This window comes from Neolamprologus brichardi, chromosome 15 (assembly GCF_056152115.1).
Source record: "Neolamprologus brichardi isolate AB-2024 chromosome 15, ASM5615211v1, whole genome shotgun sequence".
NCBI classification, from domain to species: Eukaryota; Metazoa; Chordata; class Actinopteri; order Cichliformes; family Cichlidae; genus Neolamprologus; species Neolamprologus brichardi.
In genome coordinates, this window is record NC_142118.1 from 21,346,560 (window position 1) to 21,362,332 (window position 15,773).

Here is a 15,773-nt window from a genome sequence, read left to right on the forward strand (position 1 = left end):
ACACACACACACACACACACACATATATATATATATATGTATATATATATATATGTATATATATATATATATATGTATATATATATATATGTATATATATATATATATATATATATATTGCCATATATATATATTGCCAATCAAAATTTTCCTTGTGCCTTTGTTGTAGATTCATTTAAAGAAATGGGAAATTCTGATGTGTCTTTGCGACAGCCATGGGTGACACTAGTGCAACAGGTTGCTAGTATGATAATGATAAAATTCCAAACTGGTTCTTTGCTATGTTGTCATCTCTAGAGAGTCATTGTGTTTTAATGAGTCATGGGTTGGTGTTAAGCTTGAAAAAACAGAAACAAAACATTCCTTTTAAATTTGTCAGGTGCGAGGACTGGACTGAGTGCAGAAGCAGGCAATGCCCAAAGAAAAACTTTGAAAGACCTCAGAAATCCTGGAGAGATATTGCTCAAGACCACCTAAAAATAGAGGTAACTCCGTGGAAGGCAGTTATAAAGAAATGAGGGTTGCTCAAGACTTTTGCACAGTGCACTATATATTGGGGATCATTTTCAGTAAATGCAATCTTTAACTGCATTTAACAATGAAAAACAATACAGTAAAGAAATGATGTTTTTAAGGCATCTCGTCCTGATGCTACCTTCATGAGGTTCTTGAATAAAATTTGCTTTTACTTTGCTATTTCACTTATTCCCTTATAAATGTTTTTAAATATACCACATTTTCAAATACTCAAAAGACAATTCACAATATATAGAGTGTTAACTGTAGTTTTAAAACGTGTTGATATTGTATTAGTACATAGCTTCATTGTTTTGCTTTACTCTATAGTACATCTATGGCTTACTCTTACTGTACAGTAGTCGCTGTACACATGCCTTTCCAATACTAACACTCAGGATTATAGAGAAAAGTAAACACGGCGACTCAGAAATGTTGGCATATGTGTTTATTCTGGATGTTTTCCGTGTAGTAGCGGTGTTAGTTCATACTGTTTTACCATCATTTCGTTGGCCAATATTGACATTTCTGCTTTGATGGACGCGTTTCCGGCCTAGCATACTTCATACCAGCGACGTGTGAATAGGGGTGGTCCTCAACTGTCAAGAGGGGAAGGCCTCGCTCAGTCTATTTATTTTTTATTTTTTCGCACCCTCCCACACATTTAACGTCGCCATAATTGTGTTTTATTCGTATAGGTGGACGGGCGGTGTTCATTTTAAGCTTTTTGGTGTCGACTGAAACACCGGAACGCCCCCCTCCAGTCGTTTGTCGGTCGTAAAGTCCGAACATCCAGCTGATTGCTTTGAGTGCTGTTCAATTATTCCAGTTCAAACTGAGCCGTTTCCTTTGACTTAACGGAAGGCTTTTTGTGGCTGAAGCGAGTTTGCCGACGCGATATTTATTTATTTATTACCCATGTGTGGACTTTCGGAGGAATTGGACAGCTATCGTTTTGTGTAATTTGAGCGTTGGAGGCTTTTTCTCATTGAACGACCAGGCCCCGGACTCATCCCCAGCCTCGCGTTTCCTTATCGGCTTTTTGTGTGTGCGTGTGTGTGGGTGCGCGCGCGTGTGGGTGCCTGTGTTTGTGTGTGTGTGTTGGAAGTCATGGGAGACACTAGTGAACGAAGCAAACCTCCGACTCTACCTCCCAGGTGTCCCTGCGGATTTTGGGGGTAAGTGTTAAACCTGATAGAAACCGGATTAAACCCGCTATCTTGAACTGAAAGGTAAATCCGGATGAATTGTGCTAAACGGGTTCAACTAGTCCAAACCCATTGTTGTTGTTCTGTTGTACAGGCCGAGGGTGGGGGGTTGGGAAGTTGGCTAATAAATAACCTCCTAGCTTGAAAACTAGCTTAATTTACCCCCTTTTTAGAGCTCTCACACTCTTTGTCGTCTCCTGTAGTGCCGGTTGTTATTTTCCGACCGTGCTCTACCGTTTTTTAGGGTTATTTTTGAAACCAGGAGATGACGTACCCGACATAGAAAATGATTTATTGCCAGCAGGTTCCTTTTAAACCTGCCCTGTTTTCGTCTACCACCTCAAAGGAAAGCTGGATTTAAATATTTAACACGCTACTTTTCTTAACCTTAAGATTTAAATGTGTTGTTAAACTTATTTTGTCGTTTATTAACGCCCCTCTTTACATTCGCTCTTGTCAAGAGGTGTATGTGTGTTGCATACCGGATGTGATTCACCGATCTCGCCTGTGTTACCCCATAGGAAAAATGACTAACCTTTTTAAATGTATTTAGCAGTAACCATAGAAGTGACTAGTTATTTCTCATTAAACGCATGCAATTCATTCCACCACATGACGGAAATAAAGTATGACTAGATTACTGCAATAATCCCCCCCCCCCCCCCACCCCCCTTTACATTACAGAAGTATTGATAATTTCTTGTTCCTGTCTTCACCTGCTTTGAGGCAAATATCAATACAGAACATAGTCTTATGAATTGACATTTGATAACCAGCCCCTCTTCCCCAGCTGCCTTCGTTTTCTGCTGTCCAGAAAGCAAACTGGAGGTGGCAGTAACCCACCTGTCAATGTCAGGTGACATGAATGGCAGCCTTGTGTGTTTATGGCCCCAGCCTGCCTCAGCTCAGAATAACACCTGGTGGGGGGGTCTACTGGCTCTCAGCACATGTCCCTAAAAGCCAAGGCTTTGTGAAAAGATTTCAAGGTTTTATTCAACTATTTGCAGGATTTTACATCTTACTAAAAATATGGGGTGCAAACCTTCACCTTGTCACTACTGATGATATTTACATTGTTTAAATTCTCTTTTTTTTTTTTCTTTTTGGTGTCCCTCAGCCCCAAAGAAACAAAAACTAAACAAAACAAAAAAATATCTGAATAATTAACTAGTGCAAGACTGACTTTGTTCCAGTCGGTTGCACAATATACTGCTTAAGCTACTACAGAGTCTGTAGCACAGCACTACATAAATGATATAAAACTAAATCAATAGACAAATATAAGCAGACAAAGTAATAAAATGATTATGAAATGCGACTATAGATTTAAAAACAAGCAAAAGCAACAATAATATAATAAAAAAGGCTAAAAATGTATATGTTAAATCCACAGAAGAAACAGATATTTAATAAAGTGGTTATTAAAACCAATAAGAGGACAGTAAAATGGTTTTTAAAAAGTTAAAGGTAATAAACAGGGGAGAAATAAAATTAAATGAGAGCTGTGAGCAACACTATTCCAGGAAACAACATTTTTGCATTTATTATAAGTCCATAAAACAAATATATAAATAAGGTAAAATGATAATTAAGACCAGGAACTAAACTATCGAAATACAAATACTGCACTTTGATGCAGGTTTGCCAATATTATTCATACCAATATGTCCTTTAAGATGTCAGCTCATCAAGATTTAAAGGCATCGGTTAATTTTGGGTCCAAACCTGCACTAACTTGAGCAAAAAAAAGTCAAACCACAAGTGATTTCATTGATTACTTCTTTGAGATAAGGCAGCGCTATTCAATGGAAATCACCTGTTTGCACAGGTTGGCTCCATGAGCTTATAAAGTCCAGTAGTAAGCTCAGTAAAACATGCTAAGTAACTTCAGTTAATAATAAAATAAATCATTAATAATGGCATTAAATGAGCTATTATTGGTTGTAACTGCAGACAAACCTATCTCACACTGAGTTTTGATGAGAATACCTTTGATTAGCAATGATTAACTGCAAACAAGATATGTTACAGCTAAAGTGCAGCCTGCATGACATTAGTTTTAATCATATCAAACATTGCTTTTAAGTTTCTTTAATTTGTGGATACTTCAGAGTAGCTAATGTACAGGTTGATCACTTCTTATGAGCAACAGGATTTAAGAGGATGAGGTAATCGATTTAAAAATACTTTGTCTTTGAGTAAAGCCTTGTTCTTGGATTCAAGATGACGGAATAGTTATCAGTCTGTTTGTTTTTTCCTACTCTGCATGCTGCTATCAGATGAACAAGTTGCGTTTTGAGGACCTAAACAAAATATTTGACTTGGTTGTGGCGCCTTTGTGCTGACATAATCAAGCTTTCCCATCTTGTCTCCACCTTGAAGTGTCACCTGGGAGCATAATGAAGTATATTTTGTCTGTAGAAGGCTTGTTTTATCCTGTGTGGTTTATGTAGCAAAGAAAAAAGAAGCCATCTTATTTGGAAAATTTCAGGCTTTTAGGGATTTAAGCATTATTACAGACTAGATGAAAATATTAAAATTGTCTCAAAATTGCATATTGTTTTTTGGGGTTTTTTTTGGCTTAGAGCGACTGAATTTGTCTGGTACTATCATTCACCTCTTTGCTTTCAGTATAAACAGTCTGTGCAGGCTTGTCCTTCTGTATTAGTCACCTAGCTCCTGTAGGAACAATGATATGAATACCCCACCAAGTTCCAGCTTGTATACCATTGAAAGAACTCAGTGTGAACAGAAATGGCTGAGAACAAAGACATTGTGGTGGTATGGACATTGGAGAGAAGCCCAGAAGGTGAGGGAAAGACACACCTGTGGCAAAGGTCTTACCAACTGCCAAGAAAAGATTCAAATGACTAGTTTTAAAACTGTTGATTGTCTTCTGAATGGACTTGCAATAAAAAAAACCTTAAGGTCACATCTAGGTCACTTCAAACTCTGTAAGAATGTTTTCTCTGTCTATTCAAATCTTGACTATTCATGGCAAAAGCTTGTAAAATCACTTTTGTGTTTTTGTTGAAAGTTCTTAGTTAGGCTGTTACTATGCAGCCATCAAAAAGATGAAAGGCAAAGAACAAATGGGACTGGCTAGTTTGTAGGTAGAACAATAAAATATCTGTAAGGTAAAAATCTGCAAGCATTACACTATCATGGACTCCAGTGGTAAATGGCCTGCATTTGTATAGCGCTTTACTCAGTCCCTAAGGACCCCAAAGCGCTTTACACTACATTCAGTCATTCACACATTCACACACTGGCAATGGCAAGCTACATTGTAGCCACAGCTGCCCTGGGGCGCACTGACAGAGGCGAGGCTGCCGGACACTGGCGTCACCGGGCCCTCTGACCACCACCAGTAGGCAAACATGGGGTTAGTATCTTGCCTAAGGATATTTGGGATCGAACCACCGACCTTCTGATTAGTGGCTGACCTGCTCTGCCACCTGAGCTACAGCCACCCGTGCTGTCAGTCTCAGCCGTTCTTTGAGGCATGCAACAGCAAATGAAGGTTGAAGTTTAGGTTGACAATATATGCACAGTTTGCATATTCAAATGGGGGTTTGGGCATTGTAACAGCAGGTTACTTATTGTTGAACTTGAACCAAATATTAGTGAATTTGTAGCATAGTTTTTTTCCCCTTTTTGACTACAGAAAGATCGACAGAAATCTACTCGAGTATGTAAAGCCAGATGGGCGTAATTTACCTTTAAGATGAAATGTTTGTCTCTCTGCTTGCAGCTTGCAGGAAACTAGTAATGCTGAAACAATCAAGGGGGTGACAGAAGATTCATCAGCAACAATAGCTTAACAGTGGGGAAGAATATCCCCTCTTCCAGCCGTGTGCTCCTCTTGTGCAGCAACTGTCTGCTTATCAATTTTCTCCCTTTTCTTTCAGTCTTACCTCGAAGCCAAGGCCCAATTTCTGAAATCCTGAGATTAAACCTTGGAGGAGATTATGAAAGATCATAGATTTAATGAGCTAGATATGACACAATTTTTATTTGAGATGTTGAAAAATTCCGAGTGGTATTATTCTTCCACATTTATGTTCACCTACTCTGCAGTAAATATAGGTATTAACTTGTTGGAGGAAAAGATGTTTATATATAGATGACTCCCATTAAATTCACATTTGGTAATTTGACATTGTTTCTTCTTTTATACATAAAGTTGAACCATAGATGGTTGAAATGTGTGGAAACAAACAGCAGGTCTGTGGAGGTTAAAAACTGACATTATCTCTCTTGTCTTTCCAGGTCCAGTAAAACAATGAACTTATGCTCCAAATGTTTTGCTGGTAAGTCACTTCTAAATGCACAGTATTTGTCTTGTGGGGGGAAATAAACAACACGAGTAGAAGGAACTTCTTGTATTCTGGGTTTTCATTTGGATATCATTCAATAGCAAAGGAGGCACAGGACACAAATGGGTCCTGTTACACCTTGGGTACCTGACATCTTTCAGCAGCCAACAACATCCCTCAGTTTACTGAATGTTTGCCAACTGCGTGACTTTTCTCCAAATGTAAAAGATTTAAAGTGGTGCTACTTTGCAATCAGAGGTCTTGCTTACATGCACGAAAGTAGGAACTCTACTTGGAGAATGAGCCAGACTTCTTTGTCCGTCAGTACAAGTCAGCTGGAAGCTGTACAAAAGATACAGAACTGATAGCTATTCTGTTGCTTCTGATGTTCACTTTGGTTGTTTTGTCTGTAAATGTGGCCACAGGACACGCGTGGTCTTTCACTCAAATGTTGTGATGTTTTGTCCAATGAAGTTGTGGCTGGCTCAATAAATGGCCTGTATTTGTATAGCGCTTTACTAGTCCCTAAGGACCCCAAAGCGCTTTACACAACCAGTCATCCACCCATTCACACACATTCACACACTGGTGTGTGTGAATGTGTGGCCACCCTGGGGCACACTGACAGAGGCGAGGTTGCCGGACACTGGCGCCACTGAGCCCTCTGACCACCACCAGTAGGCAACGGGTGAAGTGTCTTGCCCAAGGACAAAACGACCGAGACTGTCCAAGCCGGGGCTCAAACCAGCAACCTTCCGACTACAAGGCGAACTCCTAACTCTTGAGCCACAATCGCCCAATATGTTCGTTGTCAAAAATAAATAAATTCCTTTGCCCCCACAGCAGGTACTCAAAGCCAATCACAGTGTTGTTTCTGTGCCTCTCTGGGTTTCAGTTTGTAGTAATGGTTAAAACAATAAATGATTTAAAGTTGCATTGGTGTATAAGGCCTGTTAACTGAAAAGGCTTGTTACCTGTGTCATTTTTAACATCAGTTGCCTCCAGAGTTTCACCTGTGCAGTTGTTGCTTGACTACAGAGTTAACAGTCTATACTACAGAGATTCAAATCCCCATACCCGTGCACGGATGGATGCATTTCAGCACCCCTGGGTGCTCCCTGGTGTGTCTTTGTCTTTGAGAGTTACTTGCAGCTGCTTACTTCTCACATATAAATGGCTGAAACTATTGGATGTTCATTTTTTCTTGGCGTGCAGAGGCATTCTCAGTGACAGCCTGACACACTGCTAGCAGCAGGTTGAGGCTAGGTGTGCCAGCAGATTTCAGTTAGGAATGTCAATAATGCTAAGGAGTCATTCTCAGAAAACGAAAGAACCCATAAAGCGCCTCACTCCAAAATGATGTATTTGCCATTTGGAGGAAAACGGTGAAAGTTAGGAGATAATTGCTTCCATAAAGGATGATGAGATTCCATAAAATCTTCTTAAATTGCTGGGAAGATGGTAGCTGTTCTCTGAGGGCAGATTCGGGAAACAGACTTATCTTTGTCTGTTTCTCTGGTTACTGCATTCACTGTTTTGCTTGGAAGCTTTCTAAAACATCGAAAGTTTAATTTTTCTCCAGCATGATAATTGCACAAGAGAAAAATGCCCAGTTAAAGTTTGAAAATGTCATTGTATGAATTAAGCTGTCCCAATGACTTCTCCAGTCTGGTTCAGGTGGATGAGGGTTGAAGGTGATCCGCAGCCCTGTCGGTGGTCATAGCAACCAGTGAGCATGGTAGACAGTGAGGACCTGAGGGCCCGGCTGTGTGTCTAGCATCACAGACAGCAGTAATGCTTAGAATAGACTTGATACACACAAGTATGGAGGCTGAGCAGAAGTGGGTTAGCCCACATGTGGAGGTGAAAGTAAAATCTAGGCTGGCCTCCCACACCTTCCCCTGCGGGGAGAGGGTGGTGGTGGTGGTGGAATAAAGACAAGAACCAGCTCAGTCGTGCAAGGTGATTTTTATCTTTGTCTCACTGAATCACATTTCACTTCGTAAAGTTAACTGATAGCCACATGGTAACGGAGTTTAGAGATGGTTTGTACTTTCATGCAGGCTGTTTTTTTTAAGGTTAAAGTTCTATTTTATTTTATTTTTATACACACATGGTAGTCATGAAATGATCAGTCGCAGAGAGATGGAGATGGCGCATGCTGCAACCAGTGATTATTTTGATTGTTGGTTAATCTGTGAATATGCAGATTAATCAACCATAAAACAAAACAATATGCAACAATGGTGGAAGCTGCTTATCAAAGATTACCATAGAAGGAAAATAGAGGCATAGATGGCACCCATGTTGAATGCTTTGGAAGGTATTCAGTAAATTATTGCTGATGAAAGAAAGTTTAATATGTTTTTTTTTTTTTTTTTAAAAATGGTGGCAACTATTTGTTACAAATACAGCGTGGCATGTTAAAAAGCCAGAATATTAATTTGAGCACAGTTTTTACAAGATGCCTTTTAATCAGTGCACTGGGCTTTGATTGTTTTAAGTAATCGTGTAATTGACTTTTTGGGATGAAATCGTTTCCTAGAGTTTTGTCTGTTTGCTGGTAATTTAATTTAGATGCATTTCCATCTACAGTGTAAATGCAGATCTTTAAAGCAGCTGACCGTCAGCTGTTATTGACTTTCCTCAAATGCACCGATAAGGAAAGAGTCAGATGATTGCTGAATTCAGTGGACGCTCCATTTTCAAGTCTCTGCTAAAAGTTATAGGTGTAATGGGAGGAGAGAGCCATAAACACTGAGGCGCTCTGGAACATGATTTTGGGGAAACTCTGCTCACAGTTATATTTACCAAACAGCCGATGCATTATAGTTTGACAGACAGGAAAAACTGGGATACCAAAGGAAATGGTCAGGCAGAAGATAATAACATATGAGAGCTCTGTCAGGGCGGAGGACTAACTCACTGTTTCGCCAAATGTTTTCTTTTTTGTCTTTAGGTTGACTTGATGGTTTTAGTTTAAATATGTACCTCCAACATATCACTGTTAAATTGCCTGATAACTCTTATACACTAATTTCGATGTATTTTTCAGCTACATGAAACCTTTTACAGATGTTATAACGGGAGATCTGGGGTGCACAGTGCCTATACCACACTCCATAAGTCTAGAGTTGTCTGTTTGACACCATGTCCTATCTCCTCTTTTTTTTTTTCCCTGTCCCTCCCACTGTTTGTATTTTCCCTGTCCTCTTTTTTTCTTTTTTTCTTTTTTTGCGCATTCCTGTCTACTCCCTCACTCGCTGTCCTTGACCACAGACGTCCAAAAGAAGCAGCCAGTCGAAGACTGCACCCCCAAGCCCATCCAAAGCACCGGGAGTAGCCAATCGCCAGTTTTCAGTAGCGAGATGAGCAGTAGCAGTAGCCAATCCCTATCATTGTTGCCGCCCTCAAGCTCCGAGCAACTGTCAGCTGAAGAGCCCTTACCTGTGTTTTCCAGCACGAGGGAAGGTAAGCCTGGTCAGCCCATGACTTCACACTCACCCTGTTCTGTTTTTAAAAACTGACTTTCAGGAGAGCAAACTTTCCTAACAATGTGGAAGCAAAAGGTTAATGGTCACAGTAGACTGAAACTTTTGCTCACTTTAACGGTTAAGTATTTCTCAAAGAATTGATGGATGCAGAGCAAGCTGTTTGTGGCAGTGATGATAGAGTCTGGACTGACTGTTCTTTTTCTTTGTCAAGCACAGGAAGATGCAGAACATGGCTGACACAGGAGTGCAGCACTGAAACAAAGGAACATAATGAAATATGAAGTTCATTGCAGAGCTCATAAAACCCCTCATGTAGGAATTTTCTCAACTATTGTGGACCTCAAGACTACGTTAAATGTCATTCCTTGTAGATGAAGCAGTATGATGTCTCTGTGGTTTGGAACAGTTTGTGCAGGCATAAATGCTGCTGTGCAGCCTTTTCAGTCTTTAAATAAGTACTGGATGAATCTGTCTGTGGGTTTTGCTTTTAAAACATAGAAAAGGCAGCAGTAGTAATTCTCTGGTACAAAGTGGCACATGGTACAAGGAAAACTTCAATCTCGAGTAGAAAACACAGTTCTCTGCAAAAGCCTCTGACTGTTCAGATCTGTATGACCAGATCCTATACTACATCAACCACAACATTAAAATCACCTGCCTTATGGATGTCAGCTGTTCCCTTCTAGGGGTAACCTGTAGGGACGTTAGCCAGAGCACTTTGTGTTTGACAGTTGTGGTGATCTATAGATTTTTCTTGATCAGATGCATTTCATGCATGTTTAATCCGATCAGGTCAAGACTTTAGGCTCTTCATCATGTTCTTTGAGCAGTTTTTGCTGTGTATCAGAACTCTTTTCCTTGCTGGGGTAGATTCTGCCGTCACAGAGTATTAGAAGTGGGCAAACTGTACGTACAAGGGTGGAAAGACTATTAATAAAGACCAAGAACCAAGTTTTCCCCAGTAGATTGTTGCATTATAACAGAATAATAAGTTTATTCACGTCATAGGTTAGTGGATTCAATGTTGTGGATGATTAGTGTGTGTTGGTCTATAGCAGATTGTCAACAATAATTACTTAATAGAATCTATTTTGTAAATTGCTACTTTTTAAATCTTTTGTTGGATGCTTTGGGACAGAAACGAGCATACTCTGAATGCTGTCTGGGCTCCTGCTTAAATATAAGAAAGGGGTTCAGAGTAGAGTTTCTCTTCTGCATCAAAAACGGCTAATTGAGATGTTTTGGGCCTCTGTTAGGATGTCTCCTGGAGGTCTCCTAGGTAAATGGTTTCAGACATACCCAACCAGGAGCAGACTCTCAGGGCAGAGTCAAGACATGTTGAAGTGATTATATCCCTCAGCTGTCTCAGGAACACCTCAGAGAACTGAAGGCGGTGGCTTGGGACTACTGCTCCTATGACCCAGACTCTCATAAGCAGTAGAGAATATAGATAAATGTTGTTCTTAACACATTTCTAAGTTGTAGAGTTATACTTGCTTTCATCTGGGGTCATGTTTCTTACCATGTGACAAACTTCAGTATTAGTTTTCCTCTTGGTCTCCAATCAAAGTCTCTCTACCAGCACATTAACTGAATTTTTACCCACCTTTCGCTTGACTGAGTTTGCTGGTAACTGTGTCTGTCTGCTCTTTGATGCTGAGGTGATGTACAGAATCGTTCCTAAACTCACTATTAAGAGCTTAAAATGCACCTTTCCATACATACTTCTTTGTTTTGTATCATTTGTAAAATATTGTTTTGGTTGCCTAAAAATCAAATTTAAAAATCCTTGAAATGTTCATTTCATTTGTTTTGACATTTAATGGCTTTTGAAAAGGTCAAGCTGGTTTGGATGAAGTGAATATATGGCCTGCTGAAAAATGTTAGAACATCTAACATAACAGAATAATGTAATGACTAATAGTTTAAGTATTGACATTTCAGCTTCAATTTCAAATGATGAAGTTGTTTTTATTTTAAGCATGGTACACAGTACAATCGGTACATGTGGCATTATTTTCTGGTAGGTTTTCTTTCCTCGGAGTGGATGTTAAAGGAAGGAGGTCATTCCACGTCGTGTCTCACTCGCCTTTTATTCCTCCACCTGTAGGTGTGTCGTCCACAGAAACAGCCCAAGGCACACTCTGCACGCCCACAAAACGTCCACGAGAATCAGGTACCGCCTCTTCCTCTTGCCTTCTAGCGCCGCACAACCTTTGACATGTTGAGCGCTAAATCATTAACCCTGGTGTTTGTTTCCAGCCTCGGGCTCGGAGAGCGAGGCGACACCAGAGAAACGACCACGGACAGAAGAGAAAGAAGGGAGCGGCGAAGAGGCCCGCGGGACGCCCAAGCAGAAGAACCGTCGGCGCTGCTATCGCTGCCAAACCAAACTAGAGCTGGTGCAGCAGGAACTGGGATCCTGTCGCTGTGGTCAGTATCATCTTTGAGACACATGTCACTGTATAAGCAAAGATGGTCATCAAGCTTGAATGCTGTATTTTGGTTTGCTTCAGTCTTTTTTTTTTTTTTTCTCCACTGACTAGGTTCCCCTAATGATGTTTTTTATTGCATAAATAAGCACTGTAAACTCAACAGGGGGGCTGGATAATGACTGAGTTTGGCTTATGGCATCTTTGTCAAATGTTTGCATATAAATAATGTGGGAAAACTATATCAGAATCACTCACATGTACAAATTACAGGTAATGCACATTCATCCTCTTAAAATTGTATAAAGAAAATAGCACAGACCTGCTTTAGAAACAGGGAAGAGGTCTCTTTTCCTATGTTCTTGTTTAACAATAAGCATGGCAAAGTAAAATTAAATAAAATGTGTATTGGGGTCACTTCCTGCCTCACCAGCTTCTCTGTTTGCCTCCCAGGCTACGTTTTCTGCATGCTCCACCGTCTACCCGAGCAACACGACTGTCTGTTCGACCATCTGGGCCGCGGACGTGAGGAGGCCGTCCTCAAGATGGTGAAGCTGGACCGCAAGGTGGGCCGTTCATGCCAGCGCATCGGGGAGGAGTGCTCCTGATTGGCCACAGAGTGAGCAGCCATCCAATAAAACAGGAGCTTGCAAAGAGGAGGTGGTGGTAGTGGTGATGATGGAAGAAGGTCTAGGAGAATTGACAAATGGGGTAATGGGAGGGGGTGGGTGGGAGGGGGGAGAAGAGGAGGAGGGGATGGGGTGTGGTTGTAACATCCTGCATCTGACCCAACGATTCTGGATCTGAGCTTAAGGCCACCCTGTTGAAGTCCTGGTTTCCTGCCTGGAGCGTCTGTTCGGACTCTGCTCGGGGCCAACAGGGGGCCGCCTGGTGGCTGTTCTTCAGAGCTACGTTCAGTATCGCATGTTCTCACACACACAGCCTTAACCCCACCCGTCTTCAGAGGAAGGACACCACAGAGACGGATCCAGTCAGTCGTATGTCATGCACAGTTCTTCTGTGCCTTGCCCCGGTTTCCTCCTCTTTACTCAGTGGTTTGTTTTTTTTGTTCTCTTTCTTTTCAGTACAGGAAGTGAACTGCTCTAACGCTCAGCTGAACTGATCCATTTGGATTTTTTGGATTCTACAGAGTTATTTGTTTTATTTTGATTTTTTCCCCCATTACCTGGTCGCGGATGAGGGGTCTAGCACTATCCCACGACCACTCCTCAGGTCGTCATCAAGGGGTCGGGGTATCAAACCTGTAACCCCACCTTCCTCTTCTTCTTTTTTTTTTTTTTTTTTTTTTTTTTCCCCCTTTCTTCCACCCGTGTTTGGACCCATGCACAGCATCACTAACCAGTTGTACTCATGCATGGTTCTAGCAACAGTGTATTTGTGCAGGTTTTGAGCGTGTCATTTGGTAATGTGATGCAGTCCAAGGACGCTGCCATGGTTCAGTCCTTTTTTCTTTTTCTTTTTTCCCTCCTGTGTGGCCGTTACGGTGATTAGCTCTGTTTTTACTGCTTAACCACGGTGTCGTGGAGGACAATACAGCCGATCCCTGCCTCTGCTCACAGACTGTTGGCAAAAAGGAAAAATACAAATAAAAAAAAAAAAATAGACAAACACACTAAATGGACAAGAGACACTCAGATAAATCCTCTGTGTAGCAGTCCCTCTTCTCCCTTCTCCCTCCCGTTTTTCAATTTACTGAGTGGTACTGTTGTTCTTGATACATAAAGGGGAAGACGACTGAATTTTTGTATTCAAATGAAGAGTTCTTCACCAAAATGCCATATATTAATTTAGAAAAACAAATATCTGAACTATAACTGAGTCTCCATAGCTTCTCACTGAGTATTTATATTACTACCTTTTATTTTGCGATTTGTCTCTTTGTAGGAAGGATAAATTGGGGATTTATTTTCAGCTTTGAGATGTCTCTTTGGAATATAATTCTTAAAATATTATTTCTTTACTATTTTTTTTTTTTTAATACTGATTGCCATCCAGAACATTATTTCAGAGAGCGAGATGATTTAGTTTAAATCTGTGATAAATGTCCACCTAAAACATCAAATAAAACTTCTAAAGTAAAAAAGGGCAAATGTTGGATGGGTTTGAAAACTCTGTTTGCCTTTTTGTCAAAGTAGCCAATTGTAAGACTTTAAGAACTGAATACACTGCTTGTGGCATTGTTTGTTTGTTTTCTTACCACAGATTCAAACTGACTCCGGTGTCTAATGAATGTTTTGGCTGCAGAAATATCATGCGAATTCTGAAATTGAGTGGTTTTCCCCTTTCCTCATACGTTTTTCTTTTTTGTCATTGTTTCCAATCCTACTCCTAATCAGCCTACTCAGTCCGACTGCTTGGACTTTGTGCTGTGCATATTGTTCAGTTACATGTTTCTTCCTCCTTATCTAAAAGGATTGTTCTACCAAAATCAATGTTTAGTTTGTGATGCTGCAGAAGTTGACGTTTTTCTTCTTCATTTTTTTTTTTTTTTTTTTTTAAGCTCGAGGTGTGAGTGCAACAAAATAAAGACGTTGTGGTTTATTTAAAACAAATTCAGAATCTCCATTTAAAAAAAAAAAAGAAAAAAAAAAAAAAAAAGCAAGCAATCTGCAGCTTTATCACACATACGATGATAATGTTACCGTTTCAGTTTTTCAATTTGGAAAAATAGCAGCAGGTCTCTCTGAACGGCAGGAAAATTAGGTGTCGTCTTTTGCAAAATAACTCCATAAAAGTTGATTTGGGTTGAAAGCCTTTAGAAAAAACCACTTAACTATGCTAATCCTCACAAGTCACGGTTTGTTCTGTCCCTCATCACTCCCCACTCCTGCTGTCTTCTCCAGTGAGAACAGTGAAGGACAAAGGGTTTGTTGGCTGATTCTTATTTTATTTTTGAAATAAATTTTTTTTCTTTGAGTGCTAATGAGAAATGGAAAAATCAAATTATCTTTCTGTACCTTTTAAAGGAAAAATTTATTTAACCTTATATCAGTTTGAGTTACTTACACCCTAGCATAGAGTGACATATTTAGTTAAATGTATAAAAACGCAAGAACATAATTCTGTCCTATCTTCTCATTTTAATTTTATCGTGTTCCATTTTCTGCCGAGGAAAATAAACTGGATTAGAGGATGTGATGTGTGTCTTTTATTGTTGGATCACTATATGTTGGTAATTATTTTTCTCCACATAAATCACCACTGACATCGGAATCCAAATTAAGAATCAATAATTCAGTTTTAACTTGGTAATAAATTACAAACACTTACCTTTTTTTTTTTTTTGATTTTTAAAAAATATTTTTTAAAAAATCTATATCTCACACTACCAGAATGGGAACCACAAAGAGGAAAGCCCCAACCACAAAATACCTGTAGAGGATCAGGCAAGTCTTGAGTAGTCAGCTGAATGGGAAGTGCAAGATCCAGGTAATCAACGCCTACACTCTGCTGGGATAATAAGCTGGCCAAAGGAGGAGATGGAAGCCACTGACATCAAGACGAGGAAGCTCCTGACCATGTGTGGAGGGTTTCACCCTGAGACTGTACTCCAAGCAAAATGGAGTGTCAGAACCACTGTCTAGGACGGGTGGGCAACTCCTAGCCTTGAGTCCCGGTGTCCTACAGGTTTTAGATGTGTCCTTGATCCAACATAGCTGATTCAAATGGCTAAATTACCTCCTCAAAATGTCCTACAGTTCTCCAGAGGCCTGGTAACAAACATATGATTCAGGTGTGTTGACCCAGGGGGATATCTAAAACCTGCAGGACACTGGCCCTCGA

At 40.2% G+C, this 15,773-nt stretch overlaps 1 protein-coding gene across 1 annotated transcript; it reads left to right on the plus strand.

The window, feature by feature from the left end:
- The first annotated feature begins 1,121 nt into the window (after positions 1-1,121).
- LOC102790757 (AN1-type zinc finger protein 3-like) lies at positions 1,122-15,126 on the plus strand. Its single transcript, XM_006793526.3, has 6 exons — positions 1,122-1,694; positions 5,997-6,037; positions 9,323-9,514; positions 11,648-11,713; positions 11,800-11,970; positions 12,423-15,126. The coding sequence occupies exons 1-6, from the start codon at positions 1,627-1,629 to the stop codon at positions 12,575-12,577; spliced, it is 693 nt and encodes a 230-aa protein (XP_006793589.1). The 5' UTR covers positions 1,122-1,626; the 3' UTR covers positions 12,578-15,126.
- The last annotated feature ends 647 nt before the right edge of the window (positions 15,127-15,773 follow it).